This window comes from Tasmannia lanceolata, unplaced genomic scaffold (assembly GCF_043159265.1).
Source record: "Tasmannia lanceolata isolate RefF3 unplaced genomic scaffold, GAP_Taslan_0.1 ptg000037l, whole genome shotgun sequence".
NCBI classification, from domain to species: Eukaryota; Viridiplantae; Streptophyta; class Magnoliopsida; order Canellales; family Winteraceae; genus Tasmannia; species Tasmannia lanceolata.
The window spans coordinates 62,544,813-62,562,241 of NW_027518714.1; the positions used below are offsets into that span (position 1 = coordinate 62,544,813).

General features: G+C 37.8%; 2 protein-coding genes, 1 long non-coding RNA gene and 1 pseudogene across 9 annotated transcripts; 2 read left to right on the top strand and 2 right to left on the bottom strand.

The window, feature by feature from the left end:
• The first annotated feature begins 3,560 nt into the window (after positions 1 to 3,560).
• On the top strand, positions 3,561 to 9,475 carry LOC143860671 (uncharacterized). Of its 6 annotated transcripts, none has more exons than XR_013239779.1 (8): positions 3,561 to 3,844; positions 4,696 to 5,320; positions 5,534 to 5,602; positions 5,734 to 5,816; positions 5,951 to 6,009; positions 8,433 to 8,482; positions 8,584 to 8,653; positions 9,151 to 9,475. It is a non-coding gene; the product is annotated as an uncharacterized LOC143860671 (long non-coding RNA). The 6 variants fall into 6 exon arrangements; XR_013239781.1 differs by having other exon boundaries at positions 8,433 to 8,470; positions 8,548 to 8,653; XR_013239783.1 differs by having other exon boundaries at positions 8,433 to 8,470.
• Positions 9,476 to 10,103: 628 nt separating this feature from the next.
• Positions 10,104 to 11,332, bottom strand: LOC143862673 (rust resistance kinase Lr10 pseudogene; annotated as a pseudogene).
• Positions 11,333 to 13,564: 2,232 nt separating this feature from the next.
• On the bottom strand, positions 13,565 to 14,371 carry LOC143861673 (uncharacterized). Its single transcript, XM_077372556.1, has one exon. The coding sequence runs from the start codon at positions 14,369 to 14,371 to the stop codon at positions 13,565 to 13,567; it is 807 nt and encodes a 268-aa protein (XP_077228671.1).
• A 420-nt stretch (positions 14,372 to 14,791) lies between these two features.
• Positions 14,792 to 17,374, top strand: LOC143862670 (rust resistance kinase Lr10-like). 2 transcript variants are annotated; one of them, XM_077373743.1, is made up of 3 exons: positions 14,793 to 15,694; positions 15,973 to 15,999; positions 16,079 to 17,374. In XM_077373743.1, exons 1-3 carry the CDS (start codon positions 14,977 to 14,979, stop codon positions 17,200 to 17,202), a joined length of 1,869 nt encoding a protein of 622 aa, XP_077229858.1. In that variant the 5' UTR covers positions 14,793 to 14,976; the 3' UTR covers positions 17,203 to 17,374. The 2 variants fall into 2 exon arrangements, with proteins under 2 accessions (XP_077229859.1, XP_077229858.1); XM_077373744.1 differs by lacking the exon at positions 15,973 to 15,999 and having other exon boundaries at positions 14,792 to 15,694.
• Positions 17,375 to 17,429: the final 55 nt, after the last annotated feature.

The window sequence follows — 17,429 nt, forward strand, 5'->3', positions numbered from 1 at the left end:
CTTACGCTAGCCAAGTGTGAGCGGTAAAGCAGTAAAGCAGTTTCCTCAGCCGTGTGTAAGCAACCTTTTATAAAGTCCTTACTATTCTAAAAGCTTATACCTTGGAATTTCGTCAACCAACTTTCCCCCAAATGCCATGTATGTCCCACTTTATATTTTGCTAAACTTTTTTCTATATCCTCTTTTTTCAAAGCTTTTTCGTCATTTTTGTTTGTGCTTTGCCCCTGGGGATCTTTCCATGTACATCATCAGGTGGTTTGTGCCATGTAATTCCGCCTGTATCCAATGACTATGTTTCCCAAGAAGTTCCGTCTATATCCTATTGTTACAGGGTATTTTAGTCATTTCACTGGATTTACTTTTCCCCACCACCTGTCTCTCTCTCTCTCTGTCAGATAACCCACATGCGAAGATGAATTCTGCCCTTGTTTTTCTTGTTAATTCCGTCCGTCTCCTTTTTTTTATTTTCATTTGCTTGATTATCTTCTCCGACAGTACACATAATATGCCCGGGAAAGTCATTTACCTTGTTCTTCAGAAGTTCCAAAGCTATCTATCTCAGAGCTCATTTTTTCTCTTTTTACGAAGCTATATGAGAGAGAAAGACATGTCGTATCTTCTTCCCCATCTGCACTCGATCAAGCGATCCTTGTCGAGGAAGAACGACTTGTTGTCATCCGATTCGGCCACGGCTGGGACGAGATGGCGTTTATTAACTTGTCTCTTCTCATGAAACCTACGTTAGAGATTTTTAAAGGGGGTTTCTCTGATCCGATCCCAACTCTTTACTAAAACCCTCTCTATTTCTAAAAACCCTAGACAATCTTTCCCCCTTTTATTATATAGAAACGTGTAATCCGCCTTTTTTTGGGGGGGGGGGGGGGGGGGGGGGGGGGGGGGGTGTGGTGGGGGCGGGGTGGGTTGGGGGTTGTATATGAAAAGACGAAACGGTGAATGATTTTTTGGATTTATGTCTCAATCTCAAAACTATTAGAAAAACTCTCGACTCATGAAAGAAAACATTATAATTTCTATTTTCTTTTTGTAAGATTTGATGGTAAATTTAACCAGATTGATACTTCTTTTTATTTATTAGGAATTCTAAGCATCTAAATCTGTCGATTAGTAGAGATTGATGACATTTTGAGTAATCTGATTAGTAGGATTCACATGAGGGCTAATTAGAGGGTTTTCGTTTGATGAGTTGGCTTCTATCACTTATCTTTAATTTGCAGATGACATTCTAATTTTTAAGGTTTTGGGTTGGGAATTGATGAGGATAAGGTTTTCAGAAGTCCTTTTTTTTTTTTGGTGAGCTCATTCATTTTGCTTTACAACACTATCATCAATCTGAAGAAAAATAGATTTAGATAGGCTATATAGGTGCTTGCGTAAGAAGAATCATTTAACCAAATATTCGTTCATTGTAAGGTGGTGAGACATACAAGGAACATGGTTTTTATGTAGCTTGTTCTAAGGGGGTTCTCCCTAATTCTATCCTTGATCTTTCCATGTGTGGGGAGCAATCCATCTAGGAGATAAAAGTAGTACTTTGGACTGTGTCTTCCTTTGCGGTCTTGAGAGATATGGTATGGAAGGAATAAGAGGGTGTTTAAATTGAGATATTTCAATCACTACTATCTTAAAGAAATTGATAGCATTGATGATTAATTGCACACCGTTTGGTAGGTCTCTGTGTAAGATTTTGAAAGTCTACTATAGACTCTGGACTATTGGGGCAGACACTACTGCTTTCCTGATGAATTTCTAAGCTTTTGTCAAGGGGTTGGCTTTCTTGGTTGAGGGGAAACTGTTCCTTATTTTTTTTGGTAGGTAAGCTGGGATCAAACCTCCAACCTCTAGGTTCAACAACAAAGCCTTGACCATTGAGCTAGAGGCTCAATCCCAAGGGGGGAACTGTTCTAACACAATTAAGCTGGCATATACGGGTTTGCTTGCTCCTCATTGACTGAAAGTTTACCTTGCATATCAGGAAATACAACATTTTCACTCTGTACACTGGAATTACATTAGAGCTTTCCCTTGTATTTGAAGTCCGTGCAGCTCAACCATGGACTGTTCATAACAGTAATACCAGCTTATGTATTTTGGCTGGTGCCATCTTAGCATGTGTCTTCACTATCTCTGTATTCTGTGGTTTGATGTATTTTCATATGACAGCTCCTTGATTTTCTTGATCTTTTAAGCCATGAAAAGTTAAGAAGCTGGCATTTGTGTGTGAGAAAGAGTGGATCAAAGGTATTTTTTGTATATTTGGGTACCTTTTTACCCCAGTGCCAGCCATTCTCTTTCATAACCTCATCATTCAGCACTGGGATTTACTAGCTGAACTCTTTTTTTAAAAGTTTCCATGGTTGTAGGCCTATTATGTATACCTTCTTCATTGCTTCCTATTCATGACCTTGTTGTACAATTATGGGATCGCTGTGATTGAGCTTTTCATTGTCAAGCTTGCATTCCTTCTGTTGGTGCTTCATAGAAATTGTGTTTTAGATTTTTTTAATTGACGTGTACGACACATGAAATATTTACAAATGAAGGTATGCATGTGTCTGCTTGTGAATCACTTGTTTGTCGTGTAGTATTTAAAGGGTTTTAAGAGCTTTTTGAGAACCGTAATATCCTCTGACGTCCCTTTAAAACCCTTTAAATACTACACGACAAACAAGTAGAGTGCATGTTTATCAAAACACTTGAGCGCTTAAATCATTTTCGTATTTTTTTGTATTTGTATTTGGATTTGAGTTTCGGATACAAGATACATCAATCAAACTCATGGCCATGTAGTATGAGAAAGAGAGGGAGGGACATCTAGCTACTGCAGCAACAAGATTGAGGAGCAGCGAGGGTGAAGGTAATTGCCATAAATATTAATTTCCAAATAATGTCTTGCAGAACAGATTTGAAAATCGGATTTTTTTTTCACTATTATAGCTGATTTGAAAATATGATCCAGTTCCAAATTTCAACTGCAAATGTGAGAAATCCAAATCCAAATCTTGTGGGTATCCAAATGTGGCCTTTTTTGTCTTTCATTATTTAAAGAGCTATTGAAGTTATTTCAGTTACCAAAAAGCGCGCACAAGCCAATTTAGAAAGGAAAGGCATAAGTTTTTTTCATTGAAATAATATCAGTACAACCACTTTTTGGTATTTGAGCAGTTCTATCTTGTCTCTTCTTTTTAAAGTGGCTTATGAGAGCTTTTTGGGAACTGTAATAACCTTTTGACCGGGCTTTAAATACTAAAAGACAAAATAGGTTAGGGCAAATATCAAAACAAGGTTGTGCTGATAATATTTTCTCTCTTTTTTTTAATTATTATTAGTGATTTTCAAAGTTTAAAATGGGGCATGAAATTTTTAGAATTTAAAAAAAAAATTTGCTGGTTTTGTAAAAACCCTCCACATTCACCTCTTAAAATTTGCAACAAAAAAAAGTATGAAATGATAAAAGGTATGCTATATATACGTACCAATGGGCTCCACTTGTTCTAAAAGACAGCACATGTCATCTAGATGGAAGCACCAGTCGTCTCTCTCTCTCTCTCTTTCTCTCTCTCTAATCTATAGTATTCTTCTTCCTCCACTCTCCTGCTCTACTACCGCAGGGGCACTGTCGCTCCATTTCCTAGGGTTTCTTCCCGGCTCCGTCTAGAATCTAAGAGGGAGTAGTGTTCAAGTTGCACTGCTGCCACCGCTGACCACCGCTTCCAACAGCCATTTCAAGGGACTTTCAGTCGAAACCCCTTTTCTCTATCTTCTCCCGGACCAAAAACATTTTTGCTGGGACCAAATCCCCCCTTCCACCTTTCTGTTCTAAATGGTAAGTAGTTTCTAGAGAGAGGCCTCTACCAATTTCAGATTTTTCCCATCGTCCTTAATCCTGGTTCCAAACTTTTGAGTGCACATTTTTTCTTGTATTTTCCAGATCTGATTTTTATCATTTAGAATTTCAGCAGCTTCAAATCTCTAAATTTCAGATTTCTGCATGTTGGTGACATGCTGTTTGTTAGCCTCTTGATGTCCACCAAAGCATACTTCTTGATAGTGACTATGAAACTAGATTTTCTTCCTTTTCTTTTGTTCTTTACCTGCATTTGTGAAGTTTTCAAGCTGAATTTTTGCAATTATTAAAACATGGTAGTGCCAATACCATTGGGCTTAATACAAACCCATGCATTCCTTTTTTCCCCTCACAAGTCATGACCCTTTAGGCGGAATTTATTGAGATCAATTTTTGGTACTAAAAACAATAAGAAATGGACAGATTCATATGCTAATTTCTTTGATTTGTGAAGTGGCTATTTCTTTGATCTGTGAAGTAGCTAAAATTTCTTGCTACTATCATACAAATCCTACAATTCCTTTCATTGCTTATGAACCTTCTTCCGTAGTTCTATTCGGATCATCATATTTGACACATAGAAAAACAAGGAAATATTTGATAATTACGTTTTGTTGAGCAATTCCATCCTGTTTACTGAAAATTTCTTAGGACAATTATAGCAATGTATGTATTTCTTTCGGTTTGTTAGATTGTTGTGATTAATGCCTTTGTTACAAGCAAATGGACTGATTTAGATGCTAATTTATGTTGTTTTGCGGAGTAATTCTTAGTTTTATAATGTCGGCAACATTTGATTTGGTTTTTGTCTATGTGTGTTTTTTTTTCAGTTTGGAGGAGCTTCAGGAAGCATCAAAGGCATTAAGTGGTGTGCTAGAGCTTGATTTGCCAAAGTGGCAGAAACATATGACTAAACCAGTATCTCCAAGAGTTCCCCAACCATATGACTGATGCAGAAGACCCAAATATGCTTCTCCTGATACCGATACAGATGTATGAAGTTCATTAGCACTTCTACTCCATATCCAAATATATGATTGGAATCTTGGAATGTTTTAATAAGATTGAAGCAAATATCGTCACCATTTACATGAAATTCGTCTCTGGGATTTGATTTGAGGAACTTTGTTGAAGTATACAATGCAGAAAAGGATCAATGCTTATGGCTTTAGCTTTAAATGGAATATGGTTTTATTGGCAATGATTTTTATGGTTTTTGGGCAATGGTGTAAATGGGAGAGGGAGTGCAGAATCCATGACGGAAAAGGATTTGGACGTGGAGAGGAAGCTAGCTGAAGTTTCTCAATAAGCCAGTAGTCAAGAGCATTCATGTTACCTCTTATCCTCATTGCTAATTTTAGTATTAGCATCAATACTAAATATAGTAGCAGGCACATAGCCTAAATGTATGTTTTGGTGTCGCTGAAGGAAATTTAGAAAAAAGAACGGGACATGGTAAAATCTACATTTCTCATATTCTATGCCTTTTGATGGTTGTAGTTAGCACCTTCTTAGTTGCATATTCCTACTTTATATTTTTTTATTAGTAAAGAAGAATTTAAATTCTATTTTGTTCACTTCTTATGCCAATCTCTATAGAGAAATTCAATAAATCAGAGTTTGGAACTTTGATCAATACTGATAAATGATGATCATTAACTTTTCTAGGATCGTGATGGCTTTGCCATGGGAGAGGGAGCAAGCTTGCTCCTTTTGGAAGAGCTAGAACATGTGAAGGTAATAGTTTTGGTTGTTTATAATCACCCTAAAATTTATTCCAAATCTTTTGTTTATCATACTTTATCTTTTTTTCCCAATTGCTTTTTGTTGAAAAAAAGTTTATTCATGGAACACGGTTAAGTGGTCAGGCCAAGGGAATTGAAATATATGCATAGTTCCTTGGAGGGATTATGACATGTGATGCTTATCACATGACGGCCTCATCCAAAAGGTTTGATGAACTTATAGAGAAGAAATTTCTATCACTTTTTTTTTGAATGGAAATTTTTTATCACTCTATCCTATTATGCTTTTGACCTGCTGATGATTATGATCTTCTAGGTGTCACAGTCCTTCTTTGTATAGAGGAGGATTTGCAAGAAGCAGGTTTAAACAAAGTGGATGTCAATTACATGAATGCATATGTAAGTTCTACAAAATTAGGAGATATTTGATGAATAACTGCCTTACATTGCCTATTTCAGTTATTTGATTGTTTTCATGAGCTTTGGAATTTTTGGATTACCAAGAGCTTTACATATGAGTTATTTTGCTACCCTTTAGCATTGAAATCTATTTTAGACTTAGAAGAGGAAAATCTCTATTTCAGTTGTTTTGCTGGAAAATGAGGTATTTGAGTGGGATTGTAGTTTTTGCAAAGTTGGATACATTTGATGTTTGTTTTACCTCACTTGCATCTATGTCTCTCCGCTGCAAAATTGGATACATTCTACAACTTAATTTGATGCTGTGATTACTTCCCAAGACTCTTATCCTTTAGAACTTGTAGGAGCACAATTAGTTTATGCATTCAAATATGCACCTTCTTTACTGATTTAAAATGAAATTAGATCGTAAGAAAGTCTCTCCGCTGATCAGCGGAAGAGGCGTCAATCAAACCTCGTACAAGAAGTGGAGGTTACAAAGTCACTTTGCCTTACCGATGGGAGCAAGCATGGGAAAGAACAAGAAAAGTTGGCAGCTTCGAGAAAGAATATAAGAATCAACTGTTGAGGATATGCCAGATTTTCATACAGGAGTTAGATCCAAAAGCAATGTCATAATCATAAACTATAACCCTACTGAAATGTTAAATACCACCAACTTATTTGTAGCCTGAACGATATGAAAGTGCATATTTTCCATGGTAAAAAAAATAGAGATTCCCAAGCATGCTTATCGCAACCAGGATTAGCTCTCATAAAATGTTACACGATAATTTTACTTCAAGATCCTTACATCTCACTTGTCTATGGCAGAGAACTTCTCCACAAGGTTGAAATCTTTATTGGAGCTGGTATTGCCATTAAAAATATTAAAAATGTTAAGTGGAAAAGATGTTCTTTTATTTTTCAATACAAGTGAAAAGTTTGTGTTTCCAGTCAAATGGGTTTTTGGTGGTAGGTTTTTGCAAATAAACTATCCATAGTTGCGGTTGTAGTTAGTTGAATAAGACATACTCTTTAATATGTATCTATAACTAACTGTACATTTCTTTAATTGCTATGTGATTAGGCTTCTTACTCCTCTTGGAACTCCACTATTTTCTTAGGCTTCTTACTCCTCCTGGAACTCTACTCTTTTCTTCAATGGATGCTGCCGAGTCTCAAATCTTCCCTGTCAGCTCCAAGGAGCAGCACCGCAGTTAGCTCAGTCTCAACCACTAAAGCTATCGTTTCACTGGAAACCATTCCATGTTTTAGATTTTCTTTTATTTACAATTAAGAACAGAGTGAAACTTGGTAATATGTTTTCAGCTAAATTTAATACTCCTAAAATGCATATAAATGAGTATTTTTGTATGGGCATGCCTGTGAATGTCCTGAATATGTGATATGTTGGACATTTCCCTTGTGTCTAACCTGCCATGTTTCTCGTCTTTTTCTAAAATTAACTGCTATTATTGCCTGATTGAGTTCGAAAACATGCCGATCAATTTGGAACTCAACGAATCAACTCCGTTTTCAGCAGACACTATTTTTATGATCAATGCCTAAATACTTGCCATCTCCAGATGTAGCTGAGTGGACTCAATTTTGTTGTGCTCTGAGTATGAAACCCACTTGATACTCATAAAAACATCGTTGATCCATCCAAGTATTTATAAATTCAATGAGTTTACATTTGACTCCAAGTAAAACAAATAAAATCAAACACGAAAAAAAAATGGTAGATGTGTTTGAGAATCCACTATCTTGATAGCAAAAGGATCGTACTCTTCTCTGGATTCTCTATAGGCTGATTTAGAAGTGGTGTTCCACTTGCCAAGCATAGAAAAAGCTGAGATCTTTGATCCTTACATAGGCTAATCTCCAAATCGTCTGCAGTCAAAAGAGAGTTAAATTTGAAGGTTCTATTGTACCATTTCGGCTGTTTGATTTGCATTTTGATGAATCTTCGTGTTTAAATTTGAATGCATGAGTTTTACCCAGTTACAGTGCTTCCCTCAAAATCAGCTATTGCAGTGATTAACCCAACATTCGAATTTCTCCTGATTGATGATTGCGAAGTGCAATTCTCTTTGTACCAAATGTTGTTTTATTTATTTGGGTGTAATATGTCACTAATTCACACTTTAGCCCTGATGTTCCATAATTTCTTTCAACGTTTGTGGCTAAGTGAAAATGAACATGAGATGAATGCGAGAACTTTTTATTATGCAAATATTGACAAAAAGGTAGATTTATATTTATATTTATGCTTTCAATTTACATGAGATTAGTACAAGAACTTTTTATAATGTAAATATTGACAAAAAGATAGATTTATATTTATATGTTATGCTTTCATTTGGTCTTGGAAGTGGCAGCCAAACTTGTTTTTGATTTATTTGTAAATTTGGTATTAGGCTTCTCGAGCAAATGGATGCTACTCTTCTTTGAAAAAGTATGTGGAGAGGTTGGTGGCTGCTATTTTAACAAACTACAAATTTATTTGTCATGATTTGTCTATGTTGCCTTCAGACAGGAAAGACTGAGGAAGCATAACTTATGGTGTAGGTTTATTTCTTGAGACTGCTTGGAAACTATCAATATTCCACATGTATTGCTTCTTGTCGAGTTTGTAAATGTAAGTATTTATTAGTTTTGGATTTTTCGTACGTAAGTAAAACTACCTATTTATATTTTGTCAGCTGGAGTCTGGAGAGATCTCAATAGATGTCGATGATATCATGATATCAAAACATCTTGATATATTTGCCTGGATTTTTTTTTCAGGAAAGAACAATTATTTTTCATTTATTTTTAATATTTTAAAAAATTAGCTATCTTAAAAAAATATTGGACAGTATTCGTATAAATTACTGGCATTTCATATATACTACTGTCATTGCATGCCATTCTTCTGTTGTAGTGATAATGTTTGTGATTAGTTCTATTGTCCCAAGATCATAACCACCATATGATTCGAGACAAAAACTATTGATCCTTGTATGTTTCTCTTGGCATCACATATATGAATTAATCGCCATTTAGTTAATTAATGAGCTTATGGTGTCGGTCATGTTTTGTATGTGTTGTTTATAAGTGTTCTCTAATATGGATTATAGCCTTTCGAGGTGACAGATTATTGGATGCCGCAATGGAGTAGAAGTCACAGCATTTGGAAAGTCTTTGGAGAGCCAATGCTCCTTGATGGAAAGAAGAATTTGCGTTCCACTTTGACAACTTTTTTCTAGCTCAATGTGGTGTTATTGGGGTAGTTGCAAGTTGCAACAACACCTTATGAATGTATATATCTAACTCCTGAATTTTTCACAAGGCTATTGACCACCCCATATTTGTTAAATGTTTACATGGCTGGTGGCCGGCCAGCCCATGACACTGAAAATGTCTGATGGAGTTTTGTGTTGTAGAGTAAATATGTTTTTTGCAGTTTTATGTTGTAAAATATCTGGTTTTCAGGTTTTTAACATTTAAACCGACCCGACCTGATATTGCCTCGGGTTTTTGGAATTTCAAACCCGACCCAGCACATAACTCGTACCTTTTAAACCCGACCCATGGGTTTTTCGGATCGGGTTGATGCTACCCGACCCAAGTTGCAACCCTAGCAGCCACACATGCTCAGATTCTGTCTTATTAATTTAATTTATTTGAGTTGGCTGCCCTCACATGCAACAGCCTAGGTGTGAAATGCCTTCTGCGATGGTCCCTAGCAAATCGTCGTGGGAAGAGGCCATTTGTTCCGTTCCAATCTTGTTTACCGTATCATTTTTCTATTTGTAAATTTGGATTCAATGGCCAACGAGATATACATTGAGTTTGTAGTTTTGTACCATGCCCAAGAATATCCGGTCAAGCTAAAGATCAGTTCCTAGGGACCCACACGAGCACATGTATAGATCGACATGTTCTTGGTTCAATGTTGTGGGCCACGAAAAGTGGCAGTTGGAAAAATCTGTGTAGCATCGTTTAGCATTTTGAGAAGAAAAGCTAAACAATTGATTTTTTTAAGCCTTAATATGTTATTAATCCTCTCATGGCGGTCTAATTACAGATACATGTCATGTCATCGTGCAAGTGCGTATTTGGGATAGCATACATATACATCACTTTACATGCCAAGCATTTTCGTTTTCTATTGCATGTTCTCATTATAACAATCCTTAATTAGTCTATCATAACTTGTAAGAGACTTTCTTCTTCATCATCTTCTGAAACTAACCCATATTCAGAAATACTTGACGAAATCATATCTTCATCAATAGCCCGTGTTGGCGAAGATGGAAAAGGCTTGGCCGGTATTTGTAAAAGCTCAACACTTCCCTCTAGCATCTCTAACACCTTGCCCATTGAAGGACGATCTACAGGCTTCATCTGTATGCACCATAGCGCCACCATTATCAACTTTTTTGCTATTTCTTTTTCATCCTCTGTAGCATTCCCTAATCCTATGTCATTTCCCTGACTAAGCTGTTCATATATCCATAATGGAAAGTAATTTTGGCTGGAATTTTCCGTCACAACATTGAAATTCTTCCTCCTCGCTGCCATTTCCATTAGAAGCATACCAAAACTATAGACATCAGACTTGTAGGAAATACCCCCGAGATTTTTATAAAATAGTTCAGGGGCCATATATCCTATGGTTCCTCTTGCTGCTGTGACTGACACAATGCTTTCTTTGTTCGGATAAAACTTAGCTAGTCCAAAATCCGAAACTTTGGGGATATAATTCTCATCAAGAAGGATGTTGTGAGGCTTGATATCGAAATGCAGAATTCTCATGTCGCAACCTCGATGTAGATATTCGATCCCTCGTGCAATTCCTAATGCGATCTGGTACGTCTTCTCCCAACTCAAAGGGTTGATGCTTCCTTGTTGAGGAAAAATGTATTTTTCCAAAGACCCATTAGGCATGAATTTATAAATAAGAGCTCTTTTGGAACCCTCTGAGCAGAATCCGATGAGTTGAACCACATTGACGTGATGAATCCTTCCGATGGTAGCAATTTCGTTGATGAAATCTTGTCCGTTACCTTTAGACTTAGCCAACATCTTTACTGCAACTAGACAGCCGCTTCGGAGCTTTCCTCTAAAGACAGTGCCAAAGCCTCCCTGGCCTAGTTTGTCTTTGAAGCCTTTGGTCATCTTCTTAATATCTGAATAAGAGTATCTTGTTGGCGTCTGATATCTATGCTTACTCAAGAACTCCTCAACTGTGGCATCCATCCAAATATGTCTGGTTCGTAACTTATATGCCAAGAAGATAGCCAAGCAGAATACCCCAATGATTGTTCTCGGTGGCAAAATAACTTCACAGGGAGAACCACGTGCATACTATACATCAGATTTGATAATAAAAGTAGGGAAATGATATTTTTACCCCCTTTGGTTCTTGGGCCACCCCCTTCTAGTGTATTTAGGACTATTCTTCTTTACACTAGAAGTGGGTGGCCCAAGGAAGAGAAGGGCGTGAATTATCACTTCCCTAAAGTAAGCTTGTAATTGCAATTTAAATTTACAAATGATCTTACCTTTGATCGTAAACCGCATATAAACACGGAGAGCTAGATAAAGAGATAAGAGACAACAAAGTCATGAGAGTCGAGTAAGTATTAGACGAAAAAAGTTCCACACGCAAAAGAAAGAGAGTCCTTTTGAAAGCTTTACCAGAGAGGAGGCACCGTAGAAAGTGGACGAAACCTGAATGATCCAATACATAATTGATGTAAGAATACGAATGTGAGCACACTTATTTCGTTGCATTCAACATGCTAAATTCCTGTTTTCGTATACTTCAGGATTTCATATGGTAAGTGATATATCCGCCCATTTGGATTACTTGGGACACCCAGCAGCAGTGTATCAATGACTGCAGAGGGGCTGATGTACTTCTTGTCAGAAGGATTCAATGGGGCTGATTGCCACGTACACTGCTGCTAGGTGTCCCAAGTATCCAAATGGGGCGGATATATCAATTCCCTTTTCTATTGCGTCTTAAATCCCCAATTAGGGGTGCAACTCGGGTTGAACCCATCCGGAAAAAGAAAAAGTTCGGGTGGGTTAGGGTAACCCGACCCGAGTGAAACCTGACATTCTTTATTTTTTATTTTTTTTGAGTTTTTAGTAAGATTAAAAACTCCGGTCAGTTCGGGTTGAGTAAATGGTTCCTCGAGTCGGGTTGGCCTCAACCCGACCCGACCAGAGTTGCGCCCCTATTCCTAATGAGCTGCACGAGCAAATGAACTATCCAAAATTAGTCGCCGAAAAAAATTTATTAACTCATTAGCAACTTGATAGTTAACATAATACAATACCTTTTTTACTTTTGAAAACACCACTTTTTAAGACACTTAATTTTTCTTCAACTTTTCCAACAATAATGTTTACTCAAATCCCAACTTTTAGTAATCTAGTTACATCATGTGCCTAAAAATAATAATAAAAAAAGAGGTTAGGAATATTTGAAGAGAGATTTTAATGATTTGCTAAGCTTTCATTTTTTGATGATCATATGCAAAAAAATTGAAGCACTTTAATTTTGTTAATAAGATTGTTAGGACATCAAAAGGCTTTTGTTTCCCCTAGGGCCCGTTTGGATGCCGAGAAGATTTGGATTTGGATTTCTCACATTTGCAGCCCTTTTTGCGTTGTGATTTGGATCCGGATCAAATCGTTAGATTTCCAAATCAGCGTCTGATAGTGGAAAAAAAATCATATTTCCAAATATGATGCAGAAATAAGTAATTGGAAATCCACAGATCTGGCAGTTTCCTTCGCCCTCTTTGTTCCTCAACCTCTCCCCTCCAATAGGAAGCACCCCTTCCCTTTCTGTCTCCCTCAACGTGAGCTACCGGATCTATTCATTTTGTATTCAAAACTCAATTCCAAATCCAAATACAAAATATGAGGTGGTTTTTTTTTTTTTTTTTGCAACATTTAGGGTTGGGGAATTGGAGAAGAAGAAGTAGCCTATGACTAAATCCCCGTATTCTTTTATTTACATGTGAATCTTAAGTAAATGGATAGTAAACACATTTACTTAAGGGCCCGTTTGGATACCTCATATTTTGCATTTGGATTTGGAATTGAGTTTTGAATACAAAATGAATAGATCTTTTAGCTCATGTTGAGAGAGAGAGAGAGAGAGAGAGAGAGAGAGAGAGAGAGAGAGAGAGAGAGAGGGGGGAGGGGGAAGCGGGTACTTCCTTTCGGAGGGGAGAGGTTGAGGAGCAAAGAGGGTGAAGGAAACTTCCAGATTTGTGGATTTCCAATTACTTATTTCCGCAGCATATATGGTAATCTCTTTTTTTTTCACTACCAGTCTCTGATTTTGAAATGCAAGGATTTGATCCGGATTCAAATCACAACACAAAAAGGGCTGCAAATGTGAGAAATCCAAATCAAAATCTTCTCGGCCTCCGAACGCCTAAATATCCTTTTCATGGATTTCTCATTGTAATTCTTTAAATAATACGGTAAATAACCGCCCGAGAGATCTTGTCAGATCTCACATATTCGAACAGTTAAGTCTTCAAATAAGTTTTGTGTACTCACATTGACGGGATTGAAATGGAGTACTGCAAAAACTAGTACACGCACTATACGTATAGGCCTTCCACCGGTGCGGTACCAGCTGCACATTATATTCTGAAATCTGCAGCAAACATGGAGTCCCTTTCGTGAGGGGATCAAAACATGAGAGATACGCCTTCCAAGAGAGCTCAAAACCCATCAGCAACAGGTCGTGAATCTTAGAATAATTATGTTGTCGAGTTCTGGGTATCCGCGCAAGGACAAGGGGCTCCATTACGATCTTGCAGGTGGGGTGGAGATCAGAAAATTTCACTCTGTTATTAGTGATGACATACAAATAATCTTGAATGAAGGTATTGAAGCATGTAGCAGCTATATACAAACTACCCGTCATCGGAACTGAACATTTCACGAATGTAATACGACAACTATTGTCGGCATACGAGTATGGATCTCTATACTGGATGTCATCAGAAGGTGATAAATAGAGAGGGAGAGAAGAGCAATTGTCTTTTTGTAGACCCGGATCGAGGAGTCGGATGACCTGCTTCTCGTACGAAATTTCTTCAACGTAATATTTCTTGGACTTGAGATGCAAAACGGTTCGATTGTTTTCGCAATCTAGCTTGTATTGTGTTAGGCCACAGTCCTTAGGATCGCTGTTTAAGCGAAATGGGTAGGTGATGTTTTGGAGAGTTCCACAGGAAGAATGACAATCATCTCTCACGGCGTTGCAACCACTTAGAAAGAGGAAGATAGGAAGAAGAGAGGCTAACTCTGTGACTGAACGGAATCTCCTCTTCATAACGAGAGATGAGGGCAAAGAAGGATAAAGAAAGGGGTATTTCATTCAACTTGAAAAGACATACTTATGAGAATCCACCCCATATTTTCTTATTAATCGTCGGTCAAATGGGGTTCCCTGGTAGTTTCCTAGAAGAAAATTCAATTATTTCTTCTCTTAATTTAATTGGGCTATTGGTGTTGAATGGTTTTGTGGTGGTTGGGTCTTCATTGAAGACCCTTCATGAGTCTTCTCTCCTCGTTTCCTTCATCTCTCATTTTCTTGTCTTTTCAGACAGCAGAGCTCTCTCTCTCTCTCTCTCTCTCTCTCTCTCTCTCTCTCTCTCTCTCCCCCCTAGAAAAAGGTCCACCGAAGATGTGGGATTTGATGAGTTCCAAGTTGGACAAAGTCTTCGATAAAGTCTTCGGGTGCTAACATAATGAGGCACCAGGAAGTCTCCTCGTTGATTTCTGTATACTCCGTTGTTGCCAGTTGTCACGGAAAGAAAAATCAAAGTCGAGTCTTCTGGAAAGTCTTCTGATAAGAACGATTGGGGCTCATGCTATTGCTAACATAAAGTGGCTAACAGAATTTCACTACATCCGTAAAAAAAAAAAGATGTTGAGATGGGTAACCTAGTTGCAGAGTCCATCTTTCTGTTGCTCTTCAACACCCTCTTCCTCTTCATTTTATTAGAGAATGGAGTTTCTCAATCCGAAACATGCTCACCTTTCAAGTGCAGTTGCCATGGCCCTGAAATTCGATTTCCTTTTAGATTGATAGGCCATCAGCTTCAGCACTGCGGCTATCCAAGCTTTGATCTCTCTTGCAAGGGCAAATACACCGTTCTCAACCTCCCATATTCAACGGAGATTTTCGTGAGAGACATCAATTATACGGCACAGTCATTGACCATATTCGACCCTCAGAATTGCATCGAGAGCGTCCTCTTAAATCTCAATCTCTCCACTTCTCTTTTCCATTATCACCACGATGGTGCAGACTGGAGCTGTAACACAACATTTGCCAATTGTTCGTCAGCTATTGATGCTATCATTACTGCTGATCCCATCCCCTGCTTGAGCGGCTCCCAATACCATGTTTATCGTCCATGGTTTTCGGATATTGAATTGGGACGGATTCCAGTCTCTTGCCAGCCAAAGGCCGTCCAAGGTTGTTTTGACAGCTTCCGGGATGGTCATGGTCTGATTAAGCTGATGTGGGATGAACCTCGATGTAGTGACTGCGAAGCCAGAGGATGGAGATGCGGATTCAACAACATAACCAGGGAGAAAACCACTTGTTTGCCACATAACAGTGAGGAAACCTCGTGTTTATATAAAGGTATTCCCTTCTTCTAATTCTTTTCTCTCCTTGCAGCTACTGCTGCTCATCACCCTTTTCACGTTGCTGGATTTTGAGGACTCCCTTGATTTTTCTTCTTAACCATTTCCTTTTCTACTACAATTGAATTCGCAGAGTTGATTAAAGGCAATCTGATGTTAGCAATTAAAAATCCCTATGTTTGCATAATTACATGATCAGTTGAGGGATTGGCTTGCCTGAAATGAATGATGACCATATATGTGTAACGACTAACCTTCTCCTGTAATTTTTTGTAGGACCATGTAAAAAGTGCGTAATAATAGGTAAAGCTCTCTGCCTGTTTAGACACTAGATAAATGTTTCATAACATCTTAATGATTTTTAATCGTATTGTATGTGTAGGTGTGAGCATAGGTATGTTTTTTCTCTTAGTAGCAACCCTGATCAGCATTAAGGTCTATAATAGATGGAAATCAGGTAGAGAGGAAGTGGAAAACCAACTCGAAGTTGAAAAGTTCTTAGAAGATTACAAATCTCTTAAGCCCATGAGATACTCTTATGCTGATTTGAAAAAGATGACCGATCAGTTCAAGGACAAACTGGGCCAAGGAGGTTATGGCAGTGTGTTCAAAGGGAAGCTTCCCAATGAAGTCCCTGTTGCTGTAAAGCTCCTCCAAAACTATGGTGCAAACGGCGAAGAGTTCATTAACGAAGTGGGTACAATTGGTAGAATTCATCACGCCAATGTGGTTCGCCTCTTAGGTTTTTGTGCTGACAGATTCAGGAGAGCCCTTATTTATGAGTTCATGCCGAATGAATCCCTAGAAAAATTCATCTTCTCAGCAGATGCTAAAGACCCATTGCTTGGATGGGAAAAGCTTCGAGATATTGCAGTCGGTGTTGCCAGAGGAATTGAATATCTACACCAGGGTTGCGAACAACGCATTCTTCATTTCGATATCAAGCCTCAAAATATTTTGCTAGACCGTAACTTTAATCCGAAGATATCTGATTTTGGGCTAGCAAAGTTATGCTCAAAGGGACAAAGCATTGTATCCATGAAAGTTGCCAGAGGGACCATGGGTTACATTGCACCCGAAGTCGTCTCTCGAAACTTTGGAAATGTTTCCTACAAATCAGATGTTTATAGTTTTGGAATGTTGATGCTAGAAATGGTTGGTGGTAGGAAGAACATTGATGCTACAGTAGAAAACACACGCGAAGTTTACTTTCCAGAATGGGTATATAATCAACTCAATCAACGAGAAGGATTGAGACTCAGGATTGAGGAAGATGGAGATGCTGAGATTGCAAAAAAACTAACTATAGTGGCTCTATGGTGCATACAATGGAACCCGGTTGATCGCCCTTCTATGAAAAGTGTAGTCCAGATGTTGGAAGGAAGTGTGGAAAGCTTGATGATGCCGCCAAACCCATTTGTTTCTACAGGTCCACCAGCTACTAATGTAACATTATCTGAAGAAACTCACAATACAAAATTGACAAGGATCCCTGAATTAGAATAAGTATCAAGGAGTTTCTCTTTTCATTGAGAAAGTTTATGGTATGTTTGTTTGACCTATAATTAAACACATTTTCTCAACATTGTATGCGAATATTTTTATTTGAGAAACCACTGTGATAGATGCTACTTATCAAAGCTATTCCACAGAAATGAAGTGCATAACATGCCCACTAGTCTTGTTAGCAAATGGTACTTGATTTTTTCTAGTACTGTTAGTTTGAATTTCAG